This window comes from Kogia breviceps, chromosome 1 (genome assembly GCF_026419965.1).
Source record: "Kogia breviceps isolate mKogBre1 chromosome 1, mKogBre1 haplotype 1, whole genome shotgun sequence".
NCBI classification, from domain to species: domain Eukaryota; kingdom Metazoa; phylum Chordata; class Mammalia; order Artiodactyla; family Physeteridae; genus Kogia; species Kogia breviceps.
Window position 1 is genome coordinate 3905672 of NC_081310.1, and position 27972 is coordinate 3933643.

Below are 27972 nucleotides of genomic sequence, written 5' to 3' on the forward strand. Positions count from 1 at the left end.
TCCCCTAGAAGCTCGGGGGAAAAAAGCGCAATTCTGCAGACGCCCTGATGTTAGCCCGGTGAGAGCCGTGTTGGAATTCCGACCTACAGAACTGCAAAAATAATAAATCTCTGTTGTTTTAAGCCACTGCATTTGTGGGAATTTGTTAGGGCAGCAACAGGAAAGCAATACAAACGCACTGGCGATTCACGCCATCACGTGGGCCAATTCCACGCGCCGAGCCAGCCACAGGCCAAGAACCCCACGGGGGACGCTTGTGGCCTAAAGCATCCCCCACCGCCACGAGTTCACTGGACAGTCTGGAGGTGGGATGAGGTACATTCTTTGAGGACTTTTTTTTTGGGGGGGCGGGGGGTAGAAGCCAATACATTTACCATAAGAAGAATAAAAGAATACAGTGATGATCTCTCATCATTTAAAAGAGCTCTGGTTGTTCACTAACCGCTAAGGACCCTAAACCAGGGAATCACAACCACTTTAAAGATCTGAATTAGAGACGCAGAAGAGAAAGCAGTTCATGCGCTACATGGCACTCAGTCCACAGCTGGTGTTTGAAGTTTGGTAAGTAATAATTTTTCTTATAAATGTTTTAGATTGGCCAAAATAAGGTCCCTATCGCAAGTACATCCAGGAGGGAAAATTACAGATTTACTGATCAAGCGAAAACTCACCAGGGATCAGTACTCCAGCGCACCTCGTGAATCACTCTGGATTTAAAAATAATCTCTCTGCTCAGAATCTCCTAATTCAGAATGAGGGACACTCCCTAAGGCCATCCAAGGCTCCCTCTCCCCCGCCCCACCCCGGCCACACAATCCCATCAAGAGAGCTAATTACCCTTCAGGTGCGATAGCTACAAATGTGTCACAAAAATAAACGCGGAGAGGAGGAGTACAAACCACATAACCGAATGAATGAGGTATTTCTCCTTCATCTCACGGACGATGACGGGGACGGTGCTCACCGTCTCCTCTTCCTGAACACCTGGGAGAATTATTCATCCACCCCCTTAAGATGGATGCGGCCGCGAGCCTTGTTGCAGCCAATAAAATACATTCATGGGGATTAGTGTGTTACACGCAAGTAGAAAGATTTAACCGAGAGCCAGTAAGCGATTCTCCATGATCTCTTCCTCTCACGAAGATCACACGAGGCTGAAGCCCCCTGCAACGCCGAGAGACCACCCGGAGGGAGGGCGGCCACTGGGGCCCACAGCTGGCTCTGGGTGACCAGAGAAATACTACGCTTCAGTGCTAATCAACTAAATGCTGTTATTGTTTCTTCCTGCGGCATACTCTAACCTATACTTACTGATACATTTAGTTAAATCCATCCTCTGACGTGTAGCCTGTCTCTAATTCACTTGATCAGTATGCACTGAGCATCTACCATGTGCAATGCCCTCTCCTACACAGCTGAGATACATCAGAGAACCAAAACCATGAAGATCCCGGTCCTCCTGAACCTTCCATATGGCTGAGGCAGAAAGACAGAAAGGACTAAGCATAATAAGTAAGTAACACAGCATATCCGAAGATACGGAGTCCTAAGAGAACCAGAAAACTGCAAATAGGATGAGGATCGGGAGTTCCAGGGACGGTGTGGGATTGGGGTCAGGTTCAGCATTAAACAGAGTGAGCTCGGCACTCCCCACCCCGCCCCCTACACAACATGAAGGAACGGAGGAGAAATCGTGCTTTAAAACTGCTTGCAAATAATAAATGCTGTGCACACATTCACTGCTACGTTTGCTGTTGATATTTAGTAGCCGTGGACGATTCCTCTGGGTCATTACCACAGGAAATTAGGGCAGTTTGATACGGTTTGACTAACAATCATATGTTTGGATTCTTTTAAAATAATCCAAGGTGACATGAGAAAAATTACACCTTGATTGCCATGTTCCTACTTCACAGGCTTTGGCGAAGTTTTAGTTTTCAGTCTAGAAGAGCCACTTCCTTAGAAGTATCAGCCCCAGTTGCTGGTAGACAGAATGGTTGTGAAGAAAGACTTCCGTCCTGTTTACTTCTGAGTCTTGGGCATGCAGAACAGTCAAGTGCAGGATGGGGGCAAATTGCACTTTCACCTGTAGGCTATGTGCACAGCAGGATAACGTAACCCAGATGGAGGGAAGTAACAAGTCGGAAAACAGTGGCAGAGTCGGGGAAAACACCACAAGGTCCAGATACAGCAAAAACATACAGTGCCGGGTGGGAGAGGGACCGCAGACTAGGGAAGCTCGCCTCACTGGTTTCCAGGTGCAAAGCCTGTTCTCCTCCTATGCCTCAGTCTCCTGGGCTCTAGAAGGGGAACCGTTTGCATCCATGGCTCATGTCCCCCTGCAAGGGCCTCAGGGAGCTGAACGGCTGCAAACTGTACGGAACAATCAGGGATGTTACTCCCCACCTCCGGGAGCACCGGCAACTCTGTAAATGACTGCACTGCGTCTGACCAACCGAACTGGCCAGAGAGCAGGACGGGAGAAGGTCCACAAGGAGAAGGTAGGAAAATGGGAATCTGTCTTTAAGTAAATGCAACAGCATGAAAGCACTGCAAGCACAGACTAATGTTTTCCCAGATGCAGGTTATCACCCGTGAATGAGTTGGGAAATCAATTTTGGTTGATTTAGCACCTGTGTCTTTGAATGGATCAGTTCAGGTATTTCAACAGAATAAATAAATTTCACACGACTTCCCTCTCCTCTTCTCCCCACACCACTGTCATGTTAACATAAGCAACTTAACATTTACACAGCAACTTACAGTGTTCAGAAAACATGTTTGCATTCATTTTATCATTAGGCTAGGTAGGGGATGCTTGACATAGGATGGTTATTACCCACATTTCCAGTTTTAGAAACCAGGAAACTGAACCTGAGAAAAGTGAATGAAGGGCTTGATCAGGGTCCTACAGAAGAACGGGCAGGTAAATCCAGGTGTCCTCTGTTCTGTCTCACCTTCAGAACAAGGCAAGAGGAAGAGCACGATGGACATCATGAGGTAGGTGGGTAGCCAAAGACGGGAGTGGGCCAGCAGACACCGACCGAGAGGAGCCCAAATGCAAAGCCAAGGACCTTTCACGATATTCTTTAGGCCACAGGGAACAGTCAAAGATTTGGAGGAAGTAACATGATCAGATAATGTCTTCGGGGAAGGAATATTACAAACAAGGGAGGATACTTTCCTAGTCCAAACATGAAGCTGTTGTGGATTAAGGAGGACAGGACAGAAAATGGAGAGACCGGGAGACACTGTGTGGGGTGGGGGCAGAAAAAAACCTAAAGGCCTCTGAGATTTTTTTTTTTTTTCCCAATTTTGAAGAACTGAACATGGTCTGAACATCCAGCAACATCAGATTTAGTATCTGTAATTTTAACCCCGATTTTACGGAATTATTATTATTCTATCTTGACATGCTCCTTAGTTAAAAAACTGGTTGTGAAAACTGACTGGAAACGTGGCCACCTACACAACTTCATTTGCTACAGAAAATGTGAGAGAACCAGAGATTTTATTGCATGTCGATACGTAACCATGTAATTAAATGATACAAATAAGAGATAGAAATTGAAGAGACAACTGAAAAATTCAAGGACTTGACAATCTCTTAAGGATTGTTAAATACAAAGAAATTTGGAAGTGTGTTCCTTACTAATGATTGAGTAAAAATAAGTGAAAAATCTTTGATTTTTGAAAAAATTGTATTTTGAAATAAACAAAGTATAAATCTGCTACTACAATAAGGTGTTTCTAAAATCCTAGGTATTTTTGCCTTTTTGAATTAAATTCCTGAAAAAAAATCTCCTTTACAAAATTAAACAAAATTTGGCACCAGAACAGACTTCGTACAAAGCAAGTTTATTCAGATTTTCCTTTATGAACAATATACAGATCTCAATCATTTGCAGTTTCACTAATATTTAAACCTGCACTGTGAATAAATAAATCATGCCCTGCAGAGTTAATCCTCAGCAAAAGCAGAAAAAAAAAATCAACATACTATAAAACATACAGTTTATCACATTTTCTGTGAGCAAAATAAATTTGTATAGGTGGCCACATTTTCAAGTACTTTTTGGAAAAATAAAAGCAATCTTTTCTTTTTTATTATATTATAATTTATATATTATAAATTTCAGGTGTACAATACAGTGTTTCAATATTTTTACAGATTATACTCTATTTAAAGTTATTACAAAATAACGGCTAAATTTCCCTGTGCTGCACTATTGTTTATTTTAAAAGCAATCTTTTAAATTTGCTCTTAAAAATAAAAATGTCTGTAACACAGAAGGACAATAATTCTTTAAAAGCAAAAATTAGGGTCAACTTGTCAACAAACATAAGTCTATGTCACAATTTCTGTCCTTGTTATTTTATACCTATTCTCTGTTAGCAAAGAATTTTTCCTGATCTTTCTACATAGGATTTTGATTGGGTCCAAATACCTTGGTAGGCTAGAGTTCAAACTTTAATTCTTGATGTTCAACGTACTTTGCTTAGTGAACTTCAGTTTCAAACCATCAAAATCTTTACTTCACAGAGAAGATAGATAAAGATAGATAGATAGATAGATAGATAAAGCATGTTTTCTTATTTTAAGAATATTTTTCTCAAAATAATACAGAAAAGAAAAATACTTGTGAAAGAAATTATTTTTCTATTGATTCATTCATCAAACAAACCAGTCTCATTGCTATTTCCTCACTGGCTGTACTTCAGGTGTGTCTCAGAATGTTTTATAATTATGGGCATCCCATTTATATGTGTGTGTATCCATACATACACACACACACACACACACACACACACACACACACACACCTACATGACCCTAAGTGAATTGATTTAGATAAAAACTGATGTTAGAAATTCTTAATGAATTATTAAATCTATTAAATTTTTACTCTCTATATCATGTAATAACACATCACCTAAATCTAAGACGTGCATACACGTTTGTAAACCCCACTGAGAACTTTTGTACGAGGCAGTGACAGGCAAGCTAAAGTAGGCCCATTTCCTAAACTGCTAAGATTTGGTTTTCACATAACATGCTGGACACTTAGGGTCAGGCAACTACGGCATGCTCAGAGTGTCAGCCTGCAAAGCAGCGTTTACACAACACATATATGCGTGCAGGAGCATGGGTATGTGCCGTTGTGCCTGTGTGCATGTACGTGTGTGCGTGTGCAACTGTGACCTAGCATTTCTAAGTAGACTAACAACAGAGTGCTCTTAGGACATTCCGTTCAGATGAGTAACAGTGAACACGTTATCTTTCCCAAAGATAAGTGGCACTGGCTTGGAACAGTCTATAAAGTTTTCTTCACAGAAATCCTCTACTATTTCCATTGTCAAAGTTGGAACTTCCAAATAAAACTTTATTAAAGTGCTCTGCAAATTTATGCATTTCTTATGGAACTTCACATCAAATTCTCCTATCCTGAAAAAACTGTAATGTTCTGCAAGAGTAAATGTGAAGTGAAAGAAGAAACTAAAACATTGTTACTCGGCATCAGGTGAAATTTTATTTTCTTACAGTACTGGACAAAATTGAAACTGTGTAAAGGGTAAAGTATTATCTTCCCACCACTTCTTAATCGAGGACCCAATATTCGTCATTCAGCAAATATTGATCAGGTGCCTTACTTATGTGCCACACACTATCCTAGACACAGAAGGATTAAATGACAGGTTCAAGGCCACACAGGACCTTTGTGACAAAGCCATTTAAAAATGTCCAGTCAACTATTCAGATGCTCGTTTCACTACTTCGTTATTTAGTGTAACTCACTTATTCCTCATCAAGCCATTTAAAATTTTTTAACTTCTCATTTAAAGACAATAATTTTATCCAAAAAGTCAATTGTTTTCAATGATTTCATCTGTCACCAAAGATGGGGCATCATTAAAGCCAACTTATTTTTATCTCAATCCTCGTTTTATTTTGGTTGTTACCATTTTGACAGAGTCATATTACAAGGGGACGATAGGATTTGAAGAGTTTTAGGAGAAGCTCTATCACTCCCTTTAAGTTATTCAATTTAAAAATTATTTCTTCCTAGTAATTTCTATTGTTTCTAAACTGGACAACCTTCTTTCCATTAATATAATGTTATAATAGCTACATTCAGTTCTATTTTAGGTACAAAGGACGCTCGTATATTATCAGCTCGAAAATGAATAAATTACAAGTATCTTCTTCTTTATAACTTAGGGGAATATCTTCCTCCTTGGCCATAGATTATCGCTAGGTCCCCCCTCTGGAGCAATCACAACCATGTATGTTACTTTAATAAATAAACATTTACAAACAACTATAGTATTTTTAAATGGTCAGGTGAGGTCCTTTTTCAAGATATGGTTTATTCTTCATATTATCTTAATATCATTAATGTAAAAGAAACGGAAGGATCCATGGCAATGGTTAAAACTAGATTTGTCCACTGGCATTTTCTTTTACTAAACGCCTGCCTGAGGGTCAAGCTAACAGAAGTATCCAGCTGTCACATGAGTGGGCACTTCATACCTGACAGGTTTCAGCTCAGGACCTGATGATTTTTAAAATAGTTTTATTTAGACTATAAAAGCTAGCATGTCATCTGTACGTCCCTTACATTTTTAACCATATGGGTGGGGTGGGAGGAAGGGGGGTAGATAACCGAATGAAATTATATTGTGTCTCTTACCTAAAGAATGTGCAGCTGTGGTTTTGGAGCTAAAAAACCGACCAAGCCCAAGATCTCCAAGTTTGACCACCCCAGTGGCTGTAATGAACACATTCGCTGGTTTTATATCTGTGAATAAATGAAGGGATCGGGTGAAAGACGATGTCAGTTTAGGTATATTCAAGGAATTAAAAAACACTTCTCACTGTTGAATTTAAAATATATCTCAAAAATGAAAGTCAGTTTGAATTTTTAACCAATTATTTTGAGTAATTTTCACACAGCCTACTATTTCTGAGTTCTCAGCCCCCTGACAGATAACCATCAATGCAGGATGATGATCACTATTCATTTTCATTTAAAATGCATTTTGTTCTCCATTTGCAAATAAACTTCTGTGAAATTCAAAGCACAAAATAAATTTGTGCCCTTCTTATATCAATTTCAAATAGAATATCCCACTAAATAGTAATTTACTGACATGTTTACATAAAATATAAAATCCTAACTCTGACACAGGTAATTATTTACTTAGATGACCTTAGAAATTTTAATTGCTTAAATAAATGGTACTGAAATTTTTCAAACCCCCAAATCAAGGGATTAATGCCTTAGTGATGTAACCTTCATACATTCCACCCAACCATTTGACTGATAACTAAGACTATATTAACAGTGAATGCTGAACATTAAAAATCTCAGTAGCTGTAATGTATAGTTCATTAAAAAAAAAACCACACAACTCTTCCTTATGCCTGTTCAACTGCTTTCCTGCATCTATTTTTGTTTCTTTTACCCACATAATCAGTAAAAAAAAAAAAAGTCAAACAGAAAAATAACTAATTCTCAGTCTGATTTTTAAAAAACCAAGTAGGCTTCACTTAAAGGCTTATCATTCTAGTAAAATCAAAGCTTGGAAGTAAATTACCTGGGAAAGCCTGATACTGTGCGTCGTTGACACCAACACTAAAAGTTACTCATGACTGAACTCACCCCGGTGCATGACCCGTCGAGAATGCATGTGCTCCAGTGCACTGCACAGCTGCACGAAGTACTTCCAAACAGTCCTTTCAGGAATTAGCCTCTTTTGTTTCTTAAAATGCTGTTTAAAAAATTTTAAATAAAATTTTTAAAAAGAAACTATCTTCAGACTAGATTCTGACTTCAGTCAGAAAAACACCTACTTTTATCTACCTATTACCAGCTAGAAAACATGATTTTCCATAGTGAAAGGATACCAAGATTTTCACCGGACACAATGGCTTAAATGCCTCCCTATTGTATCTAAGGTCAGCACAAGCCATATCATGCTACGGCTTTGTGGTGTCCATCTATTTCAAAAAATTAACATCCACATAAAGTAATTTCGTATCCTAAAAGGAGGATGTCAGATTTCATTTTAAGAATAGCCAGAATAAGAGTCTAGAGACCTGGAGGTGATTATGTTCATTACAAGACAGTCCTTCTCTTGACAGAACGTAGTGAAGTAGAATTCCTTTAAATAGTGAACCATCCTTGGTGATCTGAAATATCACTTAGTTTATTAAAAATTAAATAAATAAAGGGATTTATGTGAAAAGTTTTCATGAATATTTCCACTGCATACTCCAAGTCAAACTTGTACTTTGCTTTGCATGAATGAAACTAAACATGGGAGCAAAACATTACAGGAAGACCAGGGCAAACAAGCTGAGTGTAAATACGCTAGTTTGGAAGGAGGGGGCCATCGCGCATACGAGGGCAACAGCTAAATAACTGCAAAACCAAACGGACATATTCAGGCCCATCCTTCTACATTACCTTTGCCAGAAGAATATACTAATAATATGTTGATTCGAGAACACAGTTCGTAGCTTCATAAGATTTATAAAGATTCTTTACATAAAGATATTTTTCAAAAACTAAAGTGTAATTGGTTTCCTACTTAGCCAAATCTATAAATGACCAACATGAAGAAGTATTTCATTTAAACGAATTTTCAGACAATTAAAAATTTTTAAGAGATACATTTATTAATAGACATTGACATTTAAATACGTGCTTTGATGCACTTTATCTGGTGACTTGACATTTTTGAAAGTTCAACTAATTTGATTTTTTTGTTGTTATTGAATATGGAGAATGGTACTTCAGATGATTCCAAAATAATGAGCTGTGTCAGTCCCTACCCCTGTGACCAGTTGAGGGCAGGCTGAAAGGAAACACAATACAGGGAAACAAATCTGCTAGTATCCCTACTTCATACTTAGCAAAGGATTATATCTACTCTCTCATATGCACTCAAGACAACAAAGGATAAATCTTTAAGGAAAAGCGAATCACTTTAGGTTAATCTTTATTGGAACACATACTATAGAAATGAACTTATTAGCAATTTCAATAGCTATTACACATCAGTAGCAAAAAAAAACAAATAACAATTAGATGACCAGGATATTAAAAAGCAAATCAGGGTTAATACTAAAATGCTGAAAACCTCCCATATCATGTTTCAACGTTAAGTCTCATTAACTGCAGACTGTGTCAGCACCGGTTTTCATTCTATGGGGGCAATGCTGCAAAGTCAGTTCTATACACGTAATTTTCTCTCAGACTTGGAATGAGTCCAAATAAAGGCAGTCTGCGTGCTTTGCCTCGCTCTGGATTAGCATATCAGAAGACTGTTTGATGTCAACGGGAAGAGGGGACCAGGTTTCTTTTCATTCAAAAATAAATATACTGTATCATGTAAGTATCAGACCTTGAGAGAAGAATCTTATGCTTTAATATAGATTCTGAAACCACCGTAATTATAATTAACTTGACAGTTTACCTTTAAAGTTCCATTATGAAAAAATAAATCATATATAAAGGAAAGGGCAGAGTGAAAAAATTGCCCTCAAAATGGAAGATGTAATCAGGCCAAGACAGTCTGACTACTTTTCATGTTCTCATTCATATTCTTGTTTAGGACCGTTTCCTTCAATAACAAATTGAAGTTGATAACAGTAAACGGGCATCGATACAATGCTACCGAGAGACAGAGAGACTTGGCCAAGTGTAACTGTCTACATTACTAACATTTTTCTGAAGAATAATTTTAGGAATTTGACTGGATCATAAAATAAATCAAAAGCAGTTTCATTACGTCATTGGTCATCTCTCAGTATTTTTTACGTGTCTGTTTAAACACATGCAGTTTTTGAACCATCCTTCAGTGTAGGATTTTTTTTTTTTTTTTTTTTAGGAAACCAATGCTTATGATGAGAAAAGGCTGTCTGTTCTGATGGTGGCACTGTTGGCTATCTCTTAAAAAGAGGATGAACAGAAAAAAGGCAATACAAATTTGAATTCTTTTCACTACTGGTAAAATTTACATTAGCACTACAAAGAAGGAACTTACAAAATGCCAATGTATTTTAAAAAAGAACCACCTTTTCTTAACTTATTCTAATATATATATATCTTTTAAAAGTTAATTATCCAGTTAAATAGCATTACTGTACAAAAATCCTATTTTTCTCTTGAAAAAAGACAGTCCCGCATAAATATTCAGCTCTACATTTGGAAAAACTCTAATACCAATACACAGAAATAAAAAATGTACATTTATTTGTCATGTGGTAAGTTTTTAATAAAGCAATAAATAATTTTTAAATGTTAGTATTAATAAAGATATCTGTGAAAAAACTTACAGGATATGTCATTTTTACTATATTTATGTTGTAAAATAGAATTTTAACTTTTTATATCTGAAAATAAAATATCTAAAGAGTCATGAAAAGACAGAAATTAGCACTCAGGTATACCTAACCACTTGGACAGAATTATTATTTAGTCTTTTTTTCAAAGGTACGTTCACCTTTTTTCTATGCAAAGCTTCAAATATTGTTTACTTTAAAAGCATATTTTCTATCTCCATCAACATTACTCAAATAAACACTGAACGTTATTCACATCAAAAAAAAAAAGGTGTAACAAAAAAGGCAGCCAGGGTACCTGTAAAATGCATATACAAACATCAGGTTATATTATATTCTCACTTATGTGTAAAAAGATTACCAGCATCTCACTTAGGTGAAATTCAGCATCCCTGGTAAAACATGTACAATGTCACCCAATGATGTGTATTAATATAAAAGAAGCTAGCTGATGCAAGCTGCTTCCATTCAAAGATTTTTGGAAAATAGTCACATCTTTTTTAAAAATTGTCAAACATCCTCCTACACATTAAATGCCCCAGACCAAATTACATAGTGGACAATGCCTATCAAGTATCAGTTTTTGGGTCACTTGGTTCCTGAATCTAGACACCACCACTCCAAACAGCACATCCATTTATTTCTAAGTTTTATAACTCTAGCATTCCTCCTCAGGAAATCTTGGGAAAAAATTTTAACAGTATTACCCAGCATGAACTCATCAACAGAGAAAGAACAGGAAATTATCTTGTTGGATCAAAACAAAGTTAATCTCTATAGTGTATCAAAACATTTAAGCCCATAGTTTGGTATATTGATTTTTAACAAGAAAGTTTCAGACACAACACCCAGAACCAGAGTGCCAGCTTCACAGGTGTGCGGCCCACACGTTCACACGGGGCCCTGCACTGAGTGCAATGCTCTGTTCTGCCGCCTAGAAATCCCTCATCATTTGTCAACAAGGGGACCCACGACTGTGTGCTGGTCCTGGGAACCGTATACCAAGCATCCTCTGCAAACAACAGACTCTGCTGTAGCTAAAAACAAAACCCCAGAAACAACAAACACAGTCCTGTCAGGCAAGTCATTCTTGAAGAAAATTCGGAGAAATGGTAATTAAATAACGAGAAATAAGGAAGTTACATGAGAACTGGCATTGCAGGCATCAGCTGTTCTCCATCTCTTCCGAGTCTCCAACCAGAGGAAGTAAGTAATTTACCTTCACTGTGAGGAACCATGTCCTGCTTGGGAGCGTTATCACACGTCTCACGTGCCACTCACAGAGTCCATACGCACCTCTAATAACAGACCTGGTTCTTGACAGTAATGGTTGTGTGACCTTGAACAAGCCGCTTAACCTCGCTGGGCCTCTGCGTCCTCACTATATTAAACAGAGTTTGGAGATGATCTGTGTGGCGCCTGCCGCCTCTAAAGTATCTCAGTTACAAATAAAACACAAATGATAAATGCCTGATTGGCACATTTTCACACTTAAAATAACAAATTTTCCTGGTATGTCCTGTCCTTTAAATCACCAGCTGATAAAAACAAAGATAACAATCCTAATACCTGTGAGGTCCCCACAGGTCCAGTTAAGGCTATAAATGGCCTTCACATGAGATAACTGGTCAAATTTTTGTAATTAGGTAAATTGTAAGGTAACTGACCTTGTAATTAGGTCAACCATTTACCAACAGAAGGGATGTTATGTTCCCAAACATTTCTGTAAGTATAATGCATTTTTATAAGATGACGTTTTGCAGTGGTTATTTCAAAGAATCAGATGCACAGGGACTGGGTGATGGAAAAGACAGGATACTTCTAAAAGTGGAATTGACAGTTCTAAGTGTGATTTTTGTTACATAACAATCTTTCTATGGAAACATTTTTATTCCAAAGGCATAAGAAGGTGTCAACAGACTAAATAAACTGTACAAGTATTTGCTAAACACCAATTTTGGGAATTATATAAATGCATAAAATAGTTATGTCTCAATTAGAATTTTGGTATGTGACACTAATTTGCAATGTGTGAATATTTTCACCCTTGGCACCCAGAATGAAATTTAGGTATCGTAAGCTGCTTCAGAAGATGCAAGTGGAACGGGCTTGGCAGTCAGGAGAGCACTAAAATTACTTATCATCTGCATCTAATTTTATCCTCTTTGATAAAACATTTCTCATCCAAGCTCTACTTGTCTTCTTCCTTCCCTATAAATGTTAGAAAAAGCGGCTAAGTGTCCTCAGCTGTTTCTAATTATAATTTAATAGAACATCAATGTAATCCATTCATTCCCCAAAGTCAAAATTATATAGGTTAATAATGGAAGTGGAAAACATATTTATCTTACAGTAGAAAACGTGAAACAGATGAGATTTTTTTCTGAGTAATTAAGCCTTGGCAGATAAAAAAAGACCTTATTTAGCAAACAAGAAAAATAAGCTCCTATAAAGTCACAATATTCATCCCCCTGAAAAGTTGCCTTCTAAATGTTCGCACATCAGTGTCAAGGAAACTTAGGGTATTTTAAAAAATCAATGAAAAATATATGAATGCATCAGAATTACTACAAGGAATGATGCCTGCATTGATGCCACGTTGATAATTCTTAAAAGAAGCTTCCATGTTCCTAAAATTTACGGGAAAATACTTGGAAATACTTAAGATGTTGTCTCTACTGCATTAGAGGACTAGACACAGAGGTGGTGAGAGGAAAAAGCGGGAAGTCCATCTTTAGGACGACATGGAAGGTCACATAGAGAGAGGGCAACACTTGCCTCTTTGATGAATTCTTTCTGGTTATGTTAAACCAGACAATAGTAAGAGAGTTAGAAAGATATTTCAATATTCTTAATGGACAAGGAAGACAGCAGAACAATAGTGAGACAATAAAAGTCTCTCAGTAGAAATGTGAGCAACGAAAAATGGGACAGAAGTCCGTACCTCTTCTCTCTACTTAATTGTCTACAGCTACCAGCACTACTGCTCGTGGTGGTAAATGGTTTGTAAAGGCAGCTTTCAATCAATATTACCTTCAAATAGAAGGAGCAAAAAGTTCCCTGAAAATTATCTTCTAATTTTTTCCTAAGTAAATATAGTTCAAAACTCACACACCACTTTTTCATTATGCTCACAGGACAACATAACGGCCATTATGGTACATAATTTTCAATTTATTAAAATCCCTAAGTTCAACACTACTTTATTACCAAACTTCTCAGGTATCAAAGAAAACCCAAGGGATACTTTATCAGTAACACTGCTTCTGTAAAAATAATGCCGTGTAACACACCTACATATACATACCACACAGACATAAATCTACATGGTTACACACACACAGTGTACATGCATGATGTAGGTAGGTAGGTACCTATGTATAGAATATTCAATTCTGTATAGTTTTTTCAGATAGCGCCACTAATCTGTAACCTTAAGACTTCTGAATAATTCTAAAGTCATATATAATACAAGATAGATAGCAATCGTATGCAAGAGATTCAGCAGGAAACAGACTGCGTTTGGAATCGCTGGCAATTCTCCCTGTGGTCTGGCTTGGGCTGCACACTTTATGCCAGATGCTGAAATGGACAGTGTCTGCATCCTCTAAACCATAAATCAGAGTCAGCAAAGATAGATGGTGCTGCTGGGGAGATTTTACTGCTTCAAGGATCCAAAGGTCAAGAGTGTAGAAGACATTTCTAAGTGATTTTATTTCCAGTACACCCTCTAAATTTGGATAAGAACAGATAAGAATATGTCTGCAAATGCAAAAAAACAACCACACCAAGAAGGCGAACAAGATTTACATGTTATAATATTTGAAGATAATAATTATCTCCAAAACACTTCATGTTTTAGCTAACTTATCAAAGTTTGTGGTAAGCAGAATTCTCAGACATACCTCACCCCTCAAAGTCCTCCAGTCCCGGTGCACCATCCCCTCCCCTTGAGTGTGAGCTGGGTGGTGAATGTGATGAACTATCACCCCCGTATTAGGTTATCTTATGTGACAGAAAGGATTCAGCAGACATAATTAAGGCTCTAAATCAGCTACTTTTGAGATAATCACCAGGAAGATTATCCTGGGTGAACCTGACCTAATCGGGTAAAACCTTCAAAGAACTCAGAGAGATTCAGAGCCAGAAAGACTCTCCTGCTGGCCTTAAGGGAGCAAACTGCCACAGCAGACAGGGTCACGTGGCCTCGAAGCCGGCTCCCGGCTGACAGCCAGGAAGAAAGCAGGGACTTCCATCATACAGCTGCAAGGAGCTGAATTCTCCCAACAATCGGTGAACAAGGAAGAAAGCCCTAAACCTCAGATGAGATCACAGGCCCAGGTGGCACCTTGATTTCAGTTTCTAAGACCTTGAGCAAAGAACCCACAAACCAGTATGTGAACTCACTCACCCCCCCCCCCACAAACTGTTAGATAATAAATTTGTGTTTCTTTAAGCTGATAATTAGCAATTAAAAACTAATACAAAGTGCATTTATAAACACAGTAAAATATCAGTATAAAAAATTAACATTGGGCTTCCCTGGTGGTGCAGTGGTTGAGAATCTGCCTGCCGATGCAGGGGACACAGGTTCTTGCCCCGGTCCGGGAAGATCCCACATGCCGCGGAGCAGCCGGGCCCGTGAGCCATGGCCGCTGAGCCTGCGTGTTCAGAGCCTGTGCTCCGCAGTGGGAGAGGCCACAACAGTGAGAGGCCCGTGTACCACAAAAAAAAAAAAAAAAAAAAATTAACATTATGTCTGTATAAAGGAAGAGTCTTAAAGCTCCTACAAAATTTAGAAGAAATACCACACAGGTGGTAACAATGTAGAAAATACACAGTTGACAATCCAAAAACACAGCCTATATCTAAATATATTACAAATAAGAAGAGGCAGCCTAACTCAGGAATAAGACACAGGAGCCACTCTCACCACCCTTATTCAACACAGCCCTGAAAGAACCTGCCAGAGCAATCAGGCAAGAAAATAAACAAATTAAGGGCATCAGAAGCAGGTAGGAAGAAGTAAAATTGTCTCTACTTGAAGATGACATGATTTTATAAGTAAAAATTCCTAAAGACTCCACCAAAAAACAGTTAGTTCTAATCAACGAATTCAGTAAAGTTTCAGGATAAAAAATTAACATATAAAAATCAGTAATGTGGGCTTCCCTGGTGGCACAGTGGTTGAGAGTCTGCCTGCCGATATAGGGGACACGGGTTCGTGCCCCGGTCTGAGAAGATCCCACATGCCACAGAGCTGCTAGGCCCGTGAGCCATGGCCGCTGAGCCAGCGCATCCGGAGCCTATGCTCCGCAATGGGAGAGGCCACAGAAGTGAGAGGCCTGCGTACCGCAAAAAAAAAAAAAAAAAAAATCAGTAATGTTTCTATACAGTAATAGTGAATTATCTGAAAAAGAAATAAAGAAAACAATTCCATTTACAGTAGCATCAAAAACAATAAGATACTTAGGAATATCTTAACCAAGGAGGTGAATGATCTCAGAAAACTATAAGATATTGATGAAACAAATTGAAGAAGACACAAATAAATGGAAAGAAATCCCATGTTCATGATCAGAAAAATTAATATTATTAAAATGTCAATCCTACCAAAAGCCATCTATAGATTCAATGCAATCCCTATTAAGAATCCAATGGCATTTTTCAAAGCAGTAGACAATACAATTCTAAAATTTATGTGGAGCCACAAAAGACCCCAAACAGCCAGAGCAATTCTGAGAAAGAAGAATAAAGCGGGAGGCATCACACGTCCTGATTTCAAACTATATTACAAAGTTATAGTAATCAAAACAGTATGGTACTGGCATAAAAACCGACACACAGATCGATGGAAAAAGAATTGAGAGCCCAGAAATTAACCCCAGGATTTACAATCAACTAATATTTGACAAGGGAGACAAGAATACTCAATAGGGAGAAGACAGTCTCTTCAATAATTGGTACTGGGAAAACTGGACATCCACATGTAAAAGAATAAAACTAGACCCTTATCTTTCACCACTCACAAAAATTAACTCGAAATGAACTAAAGACTTAAACGTGAGACCTGAAACCATGAAACTCCTAGAAGAAAACATAGGGAAAAGCTCCCTGACAATGATTTTTTGGATATGACACCTAGAACATAAGCAACAAAATGAAAAATCAACAAGTATGATGACATCAAACTACAGAGCTTCTGCACAGCAAAAGAAACCATCAAAAGGTGAAAAGAAAACCTACAGAATGGGAAAAAAAATATTTGCAAACGATATATCTGATGAGGGGCTAATATCCAAAATATATAAAGAACTCACACAACTCCATAGCAAAAAACCCCCAAATAATGCAATTAACAAACAGGCAAAAGACCTGAGTAGACATTTTTCCAAAGAAGATATATGAATGGCCAACAGGTACATGAAGAGATGCTCAACATCACTAGTCATTACGGAAATGCAAATCAAAACCACAGTGAGATACCACTTCATGCCTGTTAGAATGGCCATTAAAAAAAGACAAGAGATAACAAATACCGGCCAGGATGTGGAGAAAGGGGAACCCTTGTGCACTGCTGATGGGATTGTAAACTGGTGTAGCTGCCTTGGAGGAGCCTCAAAAAAGTAAAACTAAAAATAAAACACTAAAAATAAAACCATGTGATCCAGCAATTCCACTTCTGGAAATATATCCAGAGGAAATGAAAACAAACTCGATATCTGCACCCCCATGTTTTTGCAGCATTATTTGCAGTAGCCAAGACATGGTAACAACCTAAGTGTGCATCAATCAGTGTATGCATGAAGAAGTTGTGGTACATATAAAATGGAGTATTATGCAGCCATAAAAAATGAGGATATCCTGCCATTTGCAAATACATGGACGGACCCTGAGGGCATTGTGCTAAGTGAAAGATAAATACTGCATGATGTTGCTTACATATGGAATCTAAATAAAAAACACACAAACACACACACAGTCTCATAGAAAAAAGAGATCAGATTGGTGGTTGCCAGAAGTGGGGGGGAGAGGGGGGACTGGAGGAAGATGATCAAAAGGTACAAACTTCCAGCTATAAGATAAATAAGTACTAGTGATACAATGTACAGCATGATGGCTACAGTCAACACTGCTGTGTGATATACAGGGAAGTTGTTAAGAGAATAAATCCTAAGCGTTCCCATCACAAGAAAAAAAACATTTTTTTCCTTTTTTTGGGGATTTTCTTTTCTTTTTTTTCCTTTTTTTTTTTTTTTTTTGCGGTACGCAGGCCTCTCACTGTTGTGGCCTCTCCCGTTGCGGAGCACAGGCCCTGAATGTGCAGGCCCAGCGGCCACGGCTTACGGGCCCAGCCGCTCCATGGCACGCGGGATCTTCCCGGACCGGGGCACGAACCCGTGTTCCCTGCATCGGCAGGCAGGCTCTCAACCACTGCGCCACCAGGGAAGCCCTGCATTTTCTTTTTATTGTACCTATACAAGCTAACAGATGCTAACTAAACTTACTGTGATATTCATTTCACAATATATTACATGTAAGTCAAACCATTATGCTGTACACCTTAAACTTATACAGTGATGTATCTCAATTATATCTCAATAAAATTGGAGGGGAAAAAAGAGATAGCCTTAACTAATTATTTGAAATTGTGCCAAACTCTTGGCACAAAACAGAGCTCAATTTAAGTTATCTGTATTTCATATTTCACTAAAAAAAACTCTGGAAGAATAATATTCACTTCCTTCTTAGCCAGTGTGGTGTGGTATGACAATTTTTTAGCAGATAACAAACTTCTGAGTTTCCCTTCATGAGACTTTTTATGTTGGGTTATATCTTGTTTTACTGATATTTTAGTAAAGTATAGCTTTAAAAAATATAATGTTAAATATATGCACTTATATTTTCTTCTATCTCAAACTGACTAATAGGCAATTATAAATATAGGAACTTATAAACAGTTCCAAGAATAAACTATATTTTGGCAAAATAGACTATAAAATTTTAAATATATTTTAGCAATATTTCTACTGACAAAGTGTAATAAACAAAGCTCTAGTTTATATATTTCTGAGATGAGTCTCTTATCTCCTCTATACTAAGTCTCCATCAGTTTCTTAGCAACAGAAAAGTGAAATAAATAGTATTAATAAGGCATACTACAAAATGGAACATGTATTGGGTCAATTTAGGATACTATAAAGAAAATGTATAGCATATATATATCACAACTTGATAAACTATAATCCAACTGTTACTTTGTAAGAGTCTTTTCCTTTAAAATTCTGATTACTGATGATAAAGAAATATATGATGAAAAATTCTGGATTTCCTTTTATCTTAAAACTCATCTGGGAAGTATTTCATCTGACCACAGCCTCAGGTATTCCTCTGTCACTAATTAGAGAAATACTGAATATTTCCACTATAAATTGCTTAATTATATTTGTCAGCCTGCTCTAAACCAATTAATTATTTACTTGTAAAAATCTTTGATGCAGTGCTATCCAGAGGTTCATTTCTGGAATACAGACCAGGAGCTATATTTCCTCTTCTACCCCAATTAAGCTGAAGAGTTGAGACAGTGAAATATATTGTTGTGATGAACAATGATTTACAATATACTCACCATAAAGAAATGAATCACGTTTCTTACAATTCAAGTATCTACTGCTGTCCTTTATAAAGCACTAAGTCACTGTCATGTTCCTTCATAAAGAAGTTCCTATGATTTTTTTTTCCATAATGTGGTCTCTATTATACAGACTGGCTTATAACACAAATCACAGTGGCTAGAAAACAATTTTAGAATTTCTTAGGGCCAAAAAACCCCCTTCCTGTATCAGAACGCTATCTCCTCCCATGCCACATACCACTCACTATCTTAGCAACTCCTCACAGGACCGGAGTATGAAACAGTAGGAAACATGTGCCTGTCATACCACCACCCATGTTTACTGATGGACCCCTGGAACAGAGGAGTGGAACAGAGGTGAGACAATCAGCTGTTATACATACACGCTCCACACATTTAATGAGTTTCTACTATCAGCCAGGTACTCCCTAGAAAATGAAGGCAGGCTGATGAGTGAAGCAGACACAGTCCCTGTACTCAGCAGGGCTTTAGGTCAAATGGGAAATCCAGACATCAGGAAAATAATCTCACCAATAAGCGCATATGAATGTCTTACGAACCGCTGAGAGAAGAGCATGCCGGGAGTATTAAGAGCATAAAGCCGTCTACAGGTCAAAGAAAACCATCCCTGAGAAAGTGATGTCTGAGCAGAGAGCCAAAAGACAGACAGACATCAGCCCAGCCAGCCTGGGGGGCACAGCACCTGGGGCAGCGGAAGCTGATGCTCGACTGCCCTGAAGAAGAACTGAGGGGCCGCTGCAGGGGCCTGGGAGGGGAGGTGGGGCAGCGTCTACAGCAAGGGTTTACTGAGCACCTACTGTGTGCAGGGCTCTGTCCTCAGCACGAGGGGTGCGTGAGGACATGACGCAGAGGAGGGTTTCTCTCTCCGAGAGCCTAGGTTCTGGATCACACGTGGTTCTGTACGTCTCGTCAAACATCTTCACCTTTACCTCAAGGGGAAACTCTAGGAAGATTTGAAAGCAGAGGTTTTTCTTTCTTTGTTTTTCTCTCCCTCCTCACTTCTCTTAAAGACTGATGGAGAAATAGAATAGATTTGAGGGATGGATCCTGGACGCCGGGAGATTAGTTAAAAAGCTCTCATGTTGGGCTTCCCTGGTGGCGCAGTGGTTGGGAGTCCGCCTGCCGATGCAGGGGACGCGGGTTCGGGCCCCGGTCCGGGAGGATCCCACGTGCCGCGGAGCGGCTGGGCCCGTGAGCCGTGGCCGCTGAGCCTGCGCGTCCGGAGCCTGTGCTCCGCAACGGGAGAGGCCACAACAGTGAGAGACCCACGATAGTGAGAGGCCCGCGCACCGCGATGAAGAGTGGCCCCCGCTCGCCGCAACTAGAGAAAGCCCTCGCACAGAAACGAAGACCCAACACAGCCATAAATAAATAGATTTAAAAAAAAAAAAGCTCTCGTGTTCCAGGTGAGAGGTGACAGTCCTTCACTCAGCAGGGAGAGAAACAGAAACGGAGCCGGGTGGAGAAATCGGAGAGACGCTGAGAAGGAAAGTAAAGAGAACTCGGTGACAGACTGAGAAGGGGAGGTAAGAGAGAAAGAATGTCCGAGAAGACTGCTGGGGTCCAGCGTGTGGGTCCGGCGTGCGCCCCGGACGGCCCAGGGCCAGCCTCCGTGAGGGAAACCGCGGGTCCCCGTGTAGACGTGGGGAACCGCGTGTGCTCAGGATTCAGACAGAGCTCCACACTACAGGTAAGAGACTGGATCAACACAAGCCTAGACGATAACTGGTCCACTGGCACCAACAAGATCAACCGGGAAGGGAGGGAAAAGCAAAAAGCGGAAACAAGCCAGGCCGGAAACTTTTAAAACTCCGTCATTAAAGGCTAGGAAGAAGAGAATGACTCAGTCAAGAAGAATCAGAGTCTCCAGAGAGGCAGGAAGACATCCAGGCACCACGAGTACAGCACACAGTCAATGTCCAGCAAATAAACAAACTAAAGAGTGTTATTTTCTTTAAGGCTACAAATTGGTATAACTATTTGAGAGAACAATTTGGCAGTATCTGTTATGATTTAAAATGCATATACCCTATTGGTCAGCAATATTATTTACAGAAATCTGTGTAACTGTCTATTAAATACAGTGCGTATGGTACTGTTGTACTGAAATACACAAGGTTTTGTACTGGAGCTTCCTAAGAATTAAACGATGGAAACAGTCCAACTGCCTATGATAAAGCAATAATTAAACACAATGTGATGCGTCTGAGAAAGAATACATAATCAATCAGTATATATTTTTGTATGTGTGTGTATCTGTGTAAAGATACAAAATAAAGTTGGAAAGGTTTTATGCACATAAAAGTCAGTGGTTTATCTGGGAGATGGAAATGCAGGGAGGAAAGTTAAGGCTTTCACCATTTGAGAAAATTAATCAGAGATATTTTATATTTAAAAAAATAATAAACACTATGCTTACTAAGTCAAATAGAGAGAAAAGCCACAAACAACTATGTGTTCTACTGAAAAGCATCAATCCATAATCAGAGTAACTCTGTCTGATGAAGGACCAGGTCAGATCCTCCCAAGTTATTAAATGACTCCCTCCCAACGCAATTGGGTATTTGGTCAGGTCTAGAAGATCCTACTGCAAAAGGCATACATGACTATGATCAGGATATGAAGACATTCTACTCGTGTGAATCTGCTTAGTCAAACTTTCTATTCTGAACACTAGTCAAACTTTCTGTTATGGTCATCATGCTGAGATTACTGTACGATCTACAGACTTGATAGTATTACTTTCAACCTTTAGAAGGGCAGCTCCAAGAGGATCTGGAAAACCAGACCCAAGAATGTCTTATATCTTGACCAGGCAAACCGATGGCGGCTCTAACCAAGGGCAGGATCATTAAAGGCTTCCACGGTAAAGCCTATGGGTGAGGAAGGAGGAAAGACAGTACTAGTCCTGTCGAGAAGCACCACTTCCGTATTCCACCACAGTACACGGTGTTGCTCTAAAAGCTTATAACTTGCTAGGAATCAGGTGAGATATTTTATTTTGTTTCAAAGTTCCCTACATAGTCTTTTACGTGATAGATACTTTCAAATTTTACTCTGTAGCCCCTGACTAAGGCTATAGCTGTCCATTCTACAATGGGAAGTCACTACTCATGACCAGACTAATGTTCTTCTGAATCTATCTTACTAGATCCACAGGGTCAGCCGATTAAAAATTTCCTTGATAATGTCAAGTGATGGCAAGTCTGTTTGAATACGGAGCTGAGTTCATCACCACAATAAATATAAGATCACACTGACAAATTTGTCCTTCCTCACGGGCCGAAGAAATCTGAATCTGCTGAAGATGGAGATAACAGGGCTTCTGTAAGGCCCTCCGGTTTTGAGTTAGTTTTCTCCAGTGTGAAAGGACAGGAGTACTTTTCCAGGGTAAATGTCATAGGCCCAGGCATGCCTTGGCATTAGGCCAGGAACAGCAACCTTTATGTGTGAAGTAGGAGCAGCAAAGGAAGGAAACCAGATTGAACAAGAGCAAAAACTCTAAAAGACAATCAAGCCCCAAAATCACCAATCTCTCAATCTAGGGCAAGACTTTGTAACTGAGGTTGTCTGTTTCTTTTACCTGCTTCAGCAGGCATTTGTCCAGTAGGGATCTGCCCTCCTTCCTTCGCACTATAAGTAATTAAATAACTCTTGTACCTGAAGGTTCAAGCAAAGAATTTTATGTTAGTTGTCTCTCTTGTAAGGATTATTTACATGAGCTTTTATGTGTCTCATCTTGACAGAGAGCTGTTTTGTAAGAGTTTCCGTTTGTGTATTTGCATTTCTTTTTAAAATTAAGACTACACTTTTTAAATTGTTAATTAATTTGCAGACATTTTGTTGGTGGTTAGCTATCTGCGGTAGCAGTGGGAAGTCCCTGCAACAGAAAGTCAGATCATCGATGGGAGGTGTGTCACCTCAGGACTTGAAACACAGTCAGCTTGATAGCATTCTGTGATAGCAGGGACGCTACCCTCCTTTTATGTAGCGTTTTTATAGTTCAGGAAGCAATCTCAAAACTGTCTCCGCCTTACACACGAGGAAACTGACCCTAAGAGAAGTTAAGTAATGAGAGTTTACGTGGCTGACACTGAACTCACACTGGAGGGCAGGGGTCTCAGCTACTGCTGGCAAACCCACAAACACCCTGATCAGAACATCTGCAAAGGGCCTGGAATGGGATGCAAATTGTGTGTGTGCGTCAGCATTTTCTGGGGAAGAAGGTCAAGGGTTTCCATCTGATTTTTCAAAGGACTTTTGTGATACAAAAATTCTTAAGGGCCACTAAAGAAAAACACAGGGGTTTTTACATCAGACAAACCCAATTTCAAATACAGTTCTTCTATTTGTTACTAATGACACTCATCTTCTCTAAGTGTCAAAATTACCCCTGAGAATTCTTCTGGTGAGTAAACAAGATAGCGCATACAAAGCACCTAACACCGTCTTTAAAAACGCCTTACAAGAACTCCATGTAGCAGAGATCACTGGGTGTGCTCAGCTGTCTGTTAAGAGACTGAACATACAAATAGACAATGGCCAGACCACATGTAAAAACAGAACTCTGAACCACAATCCCCAGCAACCTGACCAGGAAACCAACCTTCCATCTTTAACAAGCAGCCCGGGAAGCCAGCCCGCTGCTCCATCAGACGTGGAGGAGGCTCGACTGCTTGCTCTCCCTATAGTGACAATCCAGTGAGCTGAACAATAGCTTCTGTAACAGTTATGGCCCCAAATGGCCAGGACTTAATACCCGACAGCTTTTCCCCGATTTCCATCCTTGCCTCCAACTTAGGACCGACCAGAGAAAGCCAGACACACAGCCTCGCCAGTCACCTGAGATGCCCGACTTGGAGAGGGCTCACCGACAGCTTCTGTGTGCCAGTGGCCTCCCACCCGGGCATACCCGAAGCCTCCTCTTTTATCCACTGTAAAGAGTCCCTCCTCCTCTACCTGCCCGAGAATCTCTGCCGACACGCGGGTGACAGCGGTTGTCTCCGTTGCTGGAACACGCTCAGAACGAACAGCTCTTGCTTTTCTCAGGTCGTTGGTCTTTGCTGATTTGCACACTGTTCAATTCAGCTTCCAGAGTAAGAGAAGTTTAGCTCACACGTGGACAGCCAAATGAAGACTACACATGCCAGCCTCCCCTGCACCTACGCACGTTCACGAGATGACATTCTGGCCAATGGGATGAAGCGGAAAACAGCATGTGGCAGCATCCAGTGACGTGCCTTAGGTACAGCCAGCCTTTCTCCCTTCATGCCTACGACCTGATCAGCTGTCAACAGGCTTGGTCTCTGAGAATCTGAGATCAGAACTGCCATTTTAGCCCCAGAATTTTATGCAACAGAGAAATATACATAATAACACTAATAATACAGCAACAGCTTCCATTTACATAGCCTTCCTATACGTGGGACACTCTTCTAAGTTCTTAGCAAATATCAATTACTTAACCATTTAAAACGACCCTATGAAGTAGCTTCTACTATTATTATGTTTTGGAAAAAATATGGCACACAGAAGTTAAGTAAGTCCCTGGTGGTCCAGTGGTAAAGAATCCGCATTGCAGTGCAGAGGACACGGGTTTGATCTCTGGTCAGGGAACTAAGATCCCACATGTCACAGGACAACTAAGCCCGCGTGCCACAACTACTGAGCTCACGTGCCTCAACTAGAGCCCGCACGCCGCAAACTACGGAGCCCACGCGCCCTGCAGCCTGTGCGCCACAACTAGAGAGAGGAAACCTGCACAGCACAACTAGGCAGAAGCCCACGCACCACAACGAAGAGCCCACGCGCCGCAATGAAAGATCCCGCGTGCCACAACTAAGACCTGACGCGGCCAAAAAAATAAACTAAAAAAAAAAGAAGTTAAGTTAAGCCCAAGGATAAGCAGTTTTTAGCCTACTGTTATTTGGCAGTTTCTATAACTTGTAGTGGAACTTAAACCCAATTAATATGCCCTTAGAAAAGAAATAACGTTTAAGTGCTCAAATCGGGGTTTGATGTGCAAGTTTGAATCTAAGGCCCACTTTCTTCTCTGAGCAGCCCTCCCAGGAGCAGGGACAGCCCAGGTCAGGCTGCTCTACAATCTCCCACCAGCCCCGCTGTATGATGTCCAGAGATGCAGGATTGAGGGTGATCTGGCTGGAGAAATCAAGCTGCAAAACTCTAACTTCAGCTTACAGAAGACGAGCCCTCGGTCTATTTCCAGGTTGGTCTTGGAGTGTTCACACATCCAGTGTGACTTCACCAGGTATCTAGCTTCATAATCATAATCATCACTACTGCCTACCACTTATTCCAGGGCTACCATATGTTAAGCACCGCACTGAGGTCTTTAAAGTAGCTAACATGCCTATATGTTTAACCTACAACTCTATTAGAAAAAATAAATCTTCAGTTTAAAAAAAAAAAAAAACCTTACCTTTATCATTCTGGATAGATCACCAGCATCTGCTAATTCCAAAACTATGTTTAGTTCATTATCTTCAATGAATGATGCATAATATTTAATTACATTAGGATGGTTGAGTTGCTGAGAAAAAAAAAAAAAAAAAACAGGCATCAAAAAGTTTTCTTACTGTAAATTTCCAAGAATCACAGTTTCATAACTTAAGAATAAAGTTAGTTACTGCATTTCATTTTTAAGTTACAGAAATCTTAACATGACTATATTTTTCTTTAGTGAATTTTGAAATAAGTACTGTACTTTTTGAAAGTAAAACTAGATATCATTTTTATTTTAATATTTTTATTAGAAATAATAGAGTATATACTTAAAATTTTAAAAAGTATTGCTATGTTGAACAAATATATAAATACATGCATATAAATGAATGACTAAATTAAACAGCCAATTGTTAAAAATTATATCCTTCAAAATGATAACTGTCATTTAAGGCCACTCAATGTTAAGTATTCCTTTTTACTACTATTTTGAAGTTAAGGGTGATCCTAGTATAACTTCAGCCAGTGGTAAAAATCTGGCATCTACTATATTGTATCTAAATATCACTTTTACATCAAATAATATAAATATTCTGAACTTATCTATGGGGTTGATTTTTAAATTACCTTAAAAAATTTCACCTTGTTGAAATATATTCATAAGTCCATACACATTTACAGTCTTTTTGTACAATCTTTTCATTCAATCTTTAAGCAAGATAACATAAAACAAATCATTTCTCAAAGAAACTTATTCAAGAATGATCCCAAAGAGTATACACAGGATTTTTTTCTCTTCTTTCTACTTAAAGGTTTTCCTCCCACATTTTCCATGATGATATATTATTTCTCTAACAAAGGTTTATTAAAGCAGTCACTTCATGTCCCAGGAAATAACTGTAACAAATAGAACAGTGGAAAGCATGGTTCATTCTGATCTTACTCGTAACTTTTTGAATAGATCTGATTCACTTCAGGCACAAACAAAACTGGATGGCATAAAAATCATCCAAGTTTTATCCAAAAGTTAAAAATATAACATAAACCACTGAATTCCTCAAAAGAAATTTCACTATAATAAATGCAGTGTGAAGGTAACTGAAATGTCAGTCCTATTCTTTGAGTGGATGAGAAACTGAAAAGCTAATTCTGACATACTCTTTACACCACCCTTTCTACATCTGCAAAAAGATATGGAAATATTATTTTTTAAATGTGAGCTATTTGGATCAGTCCACATTCTCAATATACCATACCTTGAGATAATGCTAATATGCATTTACATTCCTTAACATTTAGAATATGTCTAATTGGGATCATCGAGAAAAAATTTCAATGTTTTATGTCTATTTTATTTATTTTCTAGTTTGAAATGGGGGAAAAAAGCTAATCCTACCAAATGTTCCAATTAAATTTTTGTACAGTAAATCCGAAAGATAACTGCATTCTTCAGTATACTGATTTCAAACTTATATGTTACTTGAAATCAGTGCAGCATAAGCTGTATCTCAAAAATCTTTTTGTTTTTAGTGTGATATTTTAATAAATCACTTTTATCGACCTACTCAGGTATGTTCAAAACAGTCAACAGTTCGTTTGTTATTTACCTTAAGGAGATCTATTTCTTTGATACAATCAGCACGTGCTTTGGCGTCCATTAAATCAAATATCTAAAAATAAAATCCAGAATTACTTAATAAAATAGTAATCTATGGTTCAAGTTACCATGTAAGTCCACTGTAATACTTTGCACATAGTTACACACACACTAAGAAGTATTCTTTCCAGTTAGCTTTTAGGAGCTGTGGAGATCTACAGGTATTTTATCCCATGTGACTAGAGGTTACATTTTCCCTCCAGAGGCAGTCAGTATTAAAAATGGGAAAAGAGGGCTTCCCTGGTGGCGCAGTGGTTGAGAGTCCGCCTGCTGATGCAGGGGACACAGGTTCGTGCCCCGGTCCGGGAGGATCCCACGTGCCGCGGAGCGGCTGGGCCCGTGAGCCATGGCCGCTGAGCCTGCGCGTCCGGAGACTGTGCTCCGCAACGGGAGAGGCCACAGCAGAGAGAGGCCCGCGTACCGCGCAGAAAAAAAAAAAAAAAATTTCATGGTGTGGGGCATAATTGGGAAAAAATGTCCAAAAAGGTGAGGGGTGAAAATAAAGAAAAGGTTGAGACACGTTGATCTAATGTAAAAAAACATAAAAATAAATAATACAATCAAAGGGCTCTTTAGTATGTCTCTGAAAACAAAGATATCGCTCAATGTTCCAAGCATATGGAAAATTAACAATAAATAAGTATCTTAATAAGTCAACACTCCAAGCATAAATGAGGATAACACGTTCATTTTCTTGCTTTTCCATGATTCACAAAACTGTGTTGAATGCCAACTTATTATTACGTTTCATCACAGCTACAAATAAGGGAACCAGCTTGCAGTCCTCAGGACGCACACTGTCAGGTGCAGACTGCAGACCGGAGCACAGAACGTGACACTCAACCC

At 39.1% G+C, this 27972-nt stretch overlaps 1 protein-coding gene across 8 annotated transcripts in view; it reads right to left on the reverse strand.

Moving 5' to 3' along the window:
• Positions 1-27972, reverse strand: part of NEK7 (NIMA related kinase 7) — a 145117-nt gene that overhangs the window by 35792 nt on the left and 81353 nt on the right. For all 8 annotated transcript variants that reach the window (XM_067027449.1, XM_067027447.1, XM_067027454.1 and 5 more), the window contains 4 exons: positions 27077-27139; positions 25447-25557; positions 7665-7773; positions 6693-6800 (listed from right to left, as the gene is read on the reverse strand). In XM_067027449.1, the coding sequence (XP_066883550.1) occupies positions 6693-6800; positions 7665-7773; positions 25447-25557; positions 27077-27139 (391 nt within the window). The remainder of the gene's footprint in view (positions 1-6692; positions 6801-7664; positions 7774-25446; positions 25558-27076; positions 27140-27972) is intronic.